The sequence below is a fragment of the Apis mellifera genome, linkage group LG8, assembly GCF_003254395.2.
Source record: "Apis mellifera strain DH4 linkage group LG8, Amel_HAv3.1, whole genome shotgun sequence".
Classification (NCBI taxonomy): Eukaryota; Metazoa; Arthropoda; class Insecta; order Hymenoptera; family Apidae; genus Apis; species Apis mellifera.
Window position 1 is genome coordinate 6,618,718 of NC_037645.1, and position 9,456 is coordinate 6,628,173.

The window sequence follows — 9,456 nt, forward strand, 5'->3', positions numbered from 1 at the left end:
ATTTTATGGCTGTGCTGTGTAAGAACTTTATTATCAATTTTTCACAAAGCTGTATATTTATTTTCAATTTTATTAACATTATATAAGTTATATACATTACAATTATAATAATTAGAATATGAAAAATGATATATAAGAATATCTATATTTTCTATTTCTTTATATTTCTCTTATAATTTTTAAATTAATATTCCTTGTTAAAATCTCTTTTGGATCATGCATGTAGAATTTTAAAAATTTTAATGCATCTGACATTAGGCTTACCATTCCTGTTCAAAATGAATCCAGCGTATATTTCAGCAAAATAGTCAAGGAAAAACTATTCCAAAATGTTCTGTAAAAACAAGAAAGATTGAAAACGCACAGTCAACGATGCACGTGCATGTTCACAAATACACGAATATGCTATTGATTTTCCGCGGTACTTTTGGCATAGTGCGCACGTACCTAACGCACATACACACATTCAACTGGCGGAGTAGGGTGAGTCCCGGTGCGGAGGGCGTGCGCTTCGTTTTCCTTTGAGATCGTGAAAGTTTACAGCAGCGAGCAGTCGTTGAGTGCTACGAATATGCTGATTCTGTGGCTATTGAAAATCGAACGCAATATTTGTCAATCGATTATTTGGTAATCAACAATCGTGGTTAAAGTACTTGAATATTGGATAGCAATTATCCGAACATTGACACGAAACGAACATTCTCAAGCCAATTGTTATTATCCTGATTCTTGAAAGGATTCACGTTACTTCTTCCTTTGGAGTGGAAGAAGATTCTTTATATTTTAACAAAAATCACATTTGAATGCGGTTTTTATCATTATTTTTTAAATTAGAAAAGAAAAATTGAGAAGTGCATCGAGAAAATTAACATTTTTTTCAGGAATAGTATAGTTTACCGGAGATCTAAGTGACTTGAAGAAAAGAAAGCGCACGACAGTGTCGTCTGCTATACAAGGTTCACCAAATACTTTATTATCTGCAGACCTTCCGCATCATCGGGTCAATACGATCGAGATCTTATCATCTAATGCGTGACGCGTCGACATTTAACCGTGGTCGTGGTTCAGTAATCGGTTACGTATATTTTCAGAATATACCTCTGTTATGTGTTTATACTGATTATTTAATTTTTATTTAATTTTTTTTAAACAATTTTGAAAATGATTAAATAATGGAAATGATAACAATTAATCAAATATTGATATAAAAGTTTCTTAAATTGGTTTTAATATTATAATCATTGATCTTTATGTGAATGTTCTAGTGAAAATCTTGTTTGATAACGATGACAAGAGTCTCGAGTCTCAAACATCACTTGTTGAATATATACACATGTAGAGGGATGATTACGGGTCATAAGAGGATTATGAAGTGGCATTTATATCAAGTCGGCGATTTTTTTTTCAGCGATCAAACATCGCAATGTCATTAAGAAAATGATAATAATAGTTCATTATAGAAGTTAAATATTATATTAACAAATTATAAAGATAAAAAAAAAGAATGTAAATCAATAATTTGGTGTTAAATTTTTTAAATTTATTAAATTGAGAGAAAAAAAAATAAAAAAAGATTTATTATTATGATAATTTTATTGTTGTACAAAATAATTTGCTTTATACAATCAGGTTGGTAATCATCACATTCTCATGGAAATCGTATAAGAAAAATATAATTAATCAGTATAAATAATCAGAGGTATAAAAAAAAAAAAAAATTATAGAATGGCGGAGGGTTGTTGCAAACTTTATGCAAACTCCATGGATTTTCAAGTCAATTTCGTTTTCGTACGTTATGTATGACAGATAAATTTATACTGAAGGGACCCCGGTTAGCGGGGGTTAACATCATCGGGACGGCAGATGTCAGAATGCCAGAGCAGAGCAACGATTATCGCGTGGTGGTGTTTGGAGCGGGTGGTGTTGGCAAGAGTTCTCTCGTATTGCGTTTCGTGAAAGGAACTTTTCGTGAATCCTATATACCTACTATCGAGGATACATATAGACAGGTAGGTCTAAAAAAAAATATAAATCCTATATATATATATATATATATATATATATATACATACTATATATACATACTCATACTATATATCCTATATAGTACTTTGTATAATGAAATCTTATATTGCATTAATAAAAAAATTTTTAAATTTATTTTTTTTTTATTAAATATACTTTACTTTTATTATATGTAAAAAATTTATATGTCATTATATATATATAAAAAATTAAAAATTATAAAAAAATACAAATTTATCAATTTTTTTTATATAATTTTACAGATATAGAATGAATTTTTGTCATATATTTCATTTTTAAAAAATTATATTCTAATATTTATAGTGTTTAATACTTATAAATGCGAGATCAATATGATTATACTTGCATGCGAATTTTATTTTTAATTAATTAATTATTTCCAGAATGCCATACTATAAACAAAATTTATAATTTTTTTTAAAATAGGAAATTGCTTGGATTCTTAATTTCAATGCATTTTACATGACAATTTTTGGATTTCTCATTTAAATTGATTTTGTGATTATGTTTCAAAGTAATTGTATGTAGAATTTTTACTGAAATAGAATTGGATTGGATAGACAAATAATAAATATATGTCGTATATGATAATAAATTTTCTAGATCAGATAAATAACAGGGATTTTTGTGACGTAAATTGCTGACGCTTGGTTGATGATTCATATATGATGCAAGATTATTGTTTTAATCTAATCGTTCATCTTCAAATTATTATCTTGTTCTGTAATTATAATAAAATTTACATGAAATTGAATCGCAACTAAGCATTTTCTCTTTCAATTCTTTTTGTTTCTTTTATTCGTATTTAAATATATATATTTTTAATATTTAAATATTTTTAATTGATATTTGAATAATTTTAATTTGAATATCTTTTTATTGTTTAATAATTAACGATATTTTCCTTCATAAATATTTAAGAATATAAAGGATATTTATACATTTTCATTTTGTTCTGCTGCATATCATAAATATTAATTAAGATTTATTTTTATTAATTTTAAAAAATATTATAGATCGCAGAATAAGTGTGCGAATTGCATAATTGTTCGATTAGTCGATAATCAATCAATTTATCGACAGTTTCGTTCAATTGATTCTTCGCTGATATCGATATCGATCGAAATTATAATAGATTTAAATTATTTTTTAATCAATTGTTGCAATATTAGTTTCAAGCACATTGGAATTACTGAAGAAATTTTGAAAAGAGAAAAAGTATAAAAGCTTCGTTGGTGAAATTGTTGAGACCTGTGCTGTGTGTGCGACGAGAAGCGTGACAAAGAATAAACGAAATGGGACGATTATGATACGATATTTCAGGTGATAAGCTGCAATAAAAATATATGCACGCTTCAAATTACCGACACAACGGGGTCTCATCAGTTTCCCGCGATGCAGCGGCTTTCCATAAGCAAAGGTCATGCCTTCATCCTCGTATATTCGGTATGCTCACGGCAAAGCCTCGAGGAACTACGACCAATCTGGGCCATTATTAGAGAACTTAAAGGGCAGGATATATCACAGATACCTATAATGTTGGTAAGACCTATTTTGACATATATTTTCAATTGATAACTATGTAGAGATTTTTATTAACTTTAATTAAAAGATCTTTCATCGATATACGGAAATATTAAAATATAAAAATTTATTATAAAAAATATCGATGATCTTATCCATTAATTATTTTCTATCGATAATCTTAATGACTTTGAAATATATTATAAAAGATTTCTTTTAGTAATTGTTTTCGTTAGATTTAATTGATAATTTATTTTAATTTTCGAATTATTAAAAAAAAACTTTCGATGCTATTAAATTTTTTAGTATAGTATAGTATATAATAGTACAAGTGATGTAATGTAATAAAAACTATTCAAAAGAATTTTAATAATTTTTCATATAAATTTTATTTTTTAATTATAAATAAAAAAATAACAAATTTATGATTTGATTTTTTCGATTCGATTCTTTTAATTATTTAACAGGTTGGAAACAAATGTGATGAGAGTCCATCAGTACGTGAAGTATCAATGAGCGAAGGTGCAGCAGAAGCCGCAAATTGGGGTTGTGGTTTTTTGGAAACATCTGCCAAGACGAATCATAACGTGAACGCCTTGTTCCGGGATCTATTGATGCTCGAGAAAAATAGATCAGTATCGTTACAGCCTGTACAAAGTAACAACGCGATCAGTCTGAAAGAGAAATGCTGCGTAATGTAACGGGCCGAAAATGGAATAAGAAGAATAAGAAATTGCAATACAAAATCGCATTTTCAGGCGACAAGAAACTAAAAAACGACAGAAGTAACAGTCGTTATTGTTGTCATTCTTTTGATCCGACGTAACATCGGTCATGGTAATCTCGACACGAGTAATTAATATAGGTTAGAATTTGTGTTAACAAAAGGGATGATAGATATCCTAGAAGGCTACGTGTCGTACAGGGTATATCTAAAATACTCTTTATTCATTAAGAAGCTTATTCTTGCGCAAAAAAATTTTTTGAAACGTTTCGGATTCTCTTGAAATGATTGTACATTGTAAGGTTATGTCCATAAGAGACATACCGATTGTTCATACGACACTCGATTCAAAACATTAAGATTATTTTTAGTCTCTTTCTAACGAAACTCTATACTATCAACAAATTTTTTTCTATTTTGATACAGAGCAACGTACTTGATCTCCTAGGTTTCACAAGACCAACGATATAAATGCGTTTTTTTACATGGGATTCGCGATTCGCACATACAGTATGCATCTCGTCATTCTTTCATGCGGTGATTTGTGAATCGCGATTCATGTATAATACGCATTCAAACGTATGGAAATTCATCCGATGCAATGTTTAATTTGCAGCACTATCCTTATTTAATTTATTACGAATAAACGATTTTTTAACTATCGTGTAAATGCTAATATTTGTTTCTATATTTTATTAGCTACAAAAAAATCAACGGTGGCAAATTAATCGAGAATACACGAAATCTGAATCGCAATTCTGAATTTTACAAGAATCATCGTTTGAATATTTTCATAAGTGTACGATGAATATCCGTCATATATGAATCATGATTCACAAATCATCATATAAAAAAAGGCGATTATTTTATACTGGTAAGCTCGTTACATTTTTCATCCGTTTGGCTATGTCGAGTTTACTATGCAAGAGACGTGATTGTTTGGACCGGCAATAACCGATCTTTATATTAAGAACCAATAACAAAAAACGATTTTACATACCCAATGAAACAAAGTAGATTTTTCCTGAAAGAGTAACCGGTACAAAATTGTAATAATGAATATATAAGAGATATACCGAATATGATTCAAAAAATAATATGCTCTTTCACGAAAATCTTCCAAGATCGCTGTCTGAGACTATTGCGATCATTAATTTTGGGACCGCACAAGTTTCTTCAGCTAGGAATATAGTATAAGGGGGAACATGCGAACAAGAAACGACAAAATTAGATAAAAGTTGTTACAAGATTGGTTTTTGTTGAATAGTTGTAAGATTTTTGTAACGATGCTAATTAGGATTTATTACTCGTCACGTTGATATAAACATAAACACAAACACACATACACACAAACACACACACACAAATACACAGAGTGAACAGAGAAGTTTATGTATTTACATGTACACGTACAAGGTTCATTAGGCACCACGCGTTTTCCGTGTTGACTCATATTTTAGTGTTTTCCTCCTGTATATTATATACAAATGTAGGTTTGTTAGTGTTTGCGAGGAAACGTTAATTAAAGGGACTCGCTGTGAAGGGCTCGTTTGTTCCTCGACTCGAGTTTCGTTCATCTTACTATTCGCGTTTATTGTTATAAAAGAGGTATTTAGATTAGGTTTGGGCAAAATTTTCAATCTAAATATCAGATTTTCAGAATTATTATACGCATCATTAATATAAAATGAACACGAAGCTATAGCTACTTATAAATTTCATTTTGAGGCACAATGATTTTTAATCAATTCCTATTGATAATATTTAATGAATAAAAAAATAGAAAATTTGAAAAAATCTTCGGTTTAGAATATAGGAATTATTCAATATAACATCGAATTTGAAAATAAGTGACATTGAATTTGAATTAGATTTTAATTTTGGTAATATTTGAATCTAAGTTTAGTTTAGATTATACTTGAGATTTAGTTAGACTTCAAAAGTTTTCTAATCTTAGAACTTAGTGTTTTTGAATTTCTATTTTGATATTATGAAATACTATCAGAAAATATAATGGTCGATGAAGAATATTTATCCTAATATCTATTTATATACACGTATGTAGAAAATTTAACTTAATAGCACATTTTATAATAAAGTTTTTTTTTTTTTTTTTTTACAGGAGAATAACTGGATTCTAATTAATCTATCAATTTGAAAAATTTGCTCAGACTCCACCTCGATTTTGTTAGAGCCATTATTAACAATTTTCTTTTAATTTTCTTTCTCTATTTAATTCTTATTCGATGCCGTCTCTGTATTGTAAGACTTTCTTTTTGTTTAAGAAATGGAAGCACGAGTGGATGAAAATGTAAATTCTAATTTGACCATTAGAATATCTGCGTTGCTCGCTTTCTGTGAACATCAACGAATTATGGTTCCAGCCACTTTTTACGCAGTCAATCTTCTTGTCTACTCGTGCCCATACGTTCAATCATAGCTTTAAAGGACGAACAGTGTATTCTCTACTCAGTCCGACATATTATTGGGATTAATGAAAGCGAATATTATCCCGTCGATATTACAATAGATAAACTATCAGTGTCATTACTATGATCATTATTATTACTAACGGTTATTTCACGAAAGGAATACGTATATCTTGTATCATATCTTGAGCATACGAGCATATACGTGAGTGCACCGTTTTAGAAACGAGGGCGGTTTCACGTCGATTCACTTCATATTTCAAGTTTTACATTATAGCACAAATCTAATTTTATAACTTGTAAATAAAGAGAAGCAGAATTAATTCAATTATTATTTAATTATATTAAATTTTTTTTTTAATATTATATACAATTGAAAAAATGAGAAAGATTTGTGAGTATGTTCAGTGTTGTTTTAATTTCTTGATGACACGATGCATACATGCATATGTGCATACATGCATTAGCTCATCTATATGTGAATGTATGTACATATATATGTTCATGTTATATTTAGATGCAAGGTTAAATAGAGTTCAGTCAAAGGCGAATCTGACCTTATGAAATCGACCCTCAGCAAGCTAAAAGATGAGAAAAAAGAAGGCATATTAGGAGGAGGAAAAACGAAGAAAACACACATACACACACATGCGAATTAAAAATCGGTAAATCGTATTCTATGATTTTTTCGGGGCCATACACAATTGATGTAATTTATAAAAATTGTGAGCTTCTTCCGCGTGATCATAGATCAATTTTTATTCCTTTTTATATTATTTGTAAAAATTTGCAATCATAATTTTTAATTTAATCCTTTTTTAATCACGATTGATATTTAAAATTACATTTTTGAAAATTTTTATCTTATCGAAGATTCACAACACAATTTTCTATCTGCACTGGAAATAAGTGCTCCTTTTACGAATATTGATGAACAATTTTGTAGATTTTATCGAGAAATTGCGAAACTATGCTTCTTTTTATACTTCGAATTGATAAATTCGTGATTTTCAAAGGATTAATTTCGAAGCTTTCTGGTGATATAAACAATTATGTTGTAACGAAGATTTTCTTCAGTGAAATCGCATATGTATTATGTCCTCGTTCGAAGAGTGCGCGTTTTTTTGTTGCGCATGCGCCGATCGCGCACTCTGTGATTTTGAAAAGTTTATATGCGCCAAGCAGAATAACGTACACGTATAAATTGAGAACATCAATTTTTTATCGTGTTATGATTGCTAAGGCACGCACGACCATGAAACATAGAAATCACGATGGATCTCTTACGATATTACGCTTTATTTTTTATTGTGTCTATATGAATGTCCGATGTACCTTGATATTTCATAATCCAATCGAAGTTATTATTCGAAGACGAAAAGAATTAGAGCAATTTTATTAGAAGTTGAATTTGATTAAACGAATTAATAAGAAGTTATAAAAATATAGATAACATTAATATCAGATGCATTTATTATAGAAATTTATAGATATAAATAATATATAAGAAACTTATAAGTTTCAGATCGATTAAAATATTTGATTAAATTTTTATATGAAGAATAAGAATTAATGGAGGATTCATTATGAATGGAGTAACGCAAATATAAATACGAGTGGAATATTATTCTATTAAAATTATATTTAAAGTTATAAAAATCTAGATAGTATACAATAATTAACCAAAAATTTTTCATCACTTTATCAAATTCTCTTTTATAATGGTATAGAAATTAAGTGCATACTTAATGTGCGAAATAACTCGAGTTCTATCCCTATCTTCAAAATATTTATCTATTCTTCGATTTTTCTTCACCATTTTTCTTATAGATTAATTCCAATGAACTTGTGAGGAGAGGGGAGAAATATTTTAGTGTGATAGTTTTGACTGATTTTTATCACTTAAAATAAATTAATGATCATTGTCGAAAATTAAAAAAAAAAAAAAAAAAAGAGAAAGACAAAAGAGATTATTAAAATTCGTCTTCGAAAAATATCGAAGTTCTACTAATTTGGAATGTGAAGAAGAGAGGGAGGTCGTTCGTGCCAAATTTCGAAAAGAATAAAAGAATACGTTGTCGTTATTTACAGGAATTTATCTACTTAGGCTTAAGCTTGTTGTTAAGTGATATGATCGATTTTAAAATTCTCTCTTGATATCATATTCGTACCTTCTCGTTACTTTTTTAAAGAAGGGAAGAAAGGATATTAAGGATATTAACGACCATGTAAAAAACAGCTAATGCTTGTCCACACTTTGCTTCCTGCAGAAATTCAGTGTAAACGAAGAGAGAAGAAATATTTAACGAATCATAAAGAAACTGGTAAAAAAAATATGGATCGAAGGTGGGGGGGGGGAGGGGGGAGGGAAAAAGAGAAATAAAATTAAAAAAAAATAAAAAAAAAATAAAAATCAATATAATGTAAGTCTGTGATTGATTTGAAAATAATATCAACGAAGTTTTACCATATCAACAAATAGTCATATCAATAATTTATCATATCCATATACATATACTCAGGTTAAACTGAAAAAAAAAAAAAGAAAAAGAAAAAAAAAAGAAAAAAGTGGTAGAAAAAGGAAGAATAACAAGAATAGCGAATAATGTAGAGGAGAAAAGAAAATATAAAAAAAAATAGAAGAAAGGAAATAAAATAAAAAAAAAAAAAAGAAAAAAGAAAGAAAAACCTTGAGCGTAAAAAAAAAAAGACATAGACAAGTGAACATTTAAT

General features: G+C 28.6%; 1 protein-coding gene across 3 annotated transcripts; it reads left to right on the forward strand.

The window, feature by feature from the left end:
- The first annotated feature begins 161 nt into the window (after nucleotides 1–161).
- LOC725901 (GTP-binding protein Di-Ras2) lies at nucleotides 162–5,619 on the forward strand. Of its 3 annotated transcripts, none has more exons than XM_001121695.5 (5): nucleotides 162–808; nucleotides 882–956; nucleotides 1,807–2,009; nucleotides 3,370–3,588; nucleotides 4,038–5,619. In XM_001121695.5, the coding sequence occupies exons 3-5, from the start codon at nucleotides 1,872–1,874 to the stop codon at nucleotides 4,269–4,271; spliced, it is 591 nt and encodes a 196-aa protein (XP_001121695.2). In that variant the 5' UTR covers nucleotides 162–808; nucleotides 882–956; nucleotides 1,807–1,871; the 3' UTR covers nucleotides 4,272–5,619. The 3 variants fall into 3 exon arrangements, with proteins under 3 accessions (XP_001121695.2, XP_016769110.1, XP_016769109.1); XM_016913621.2 differs by having other exon boundaries at nucleotides 162–627; XM_016913620.2 differs by lacking the exons at nucleotides 162–808; nucleotides 882–956 and having other exon boundaries at nucleotides 1,579–2,009.
- The last annotated feature ends 3,837 nt before the right edge of the window (nucleotides 5,620–9,456 follow it).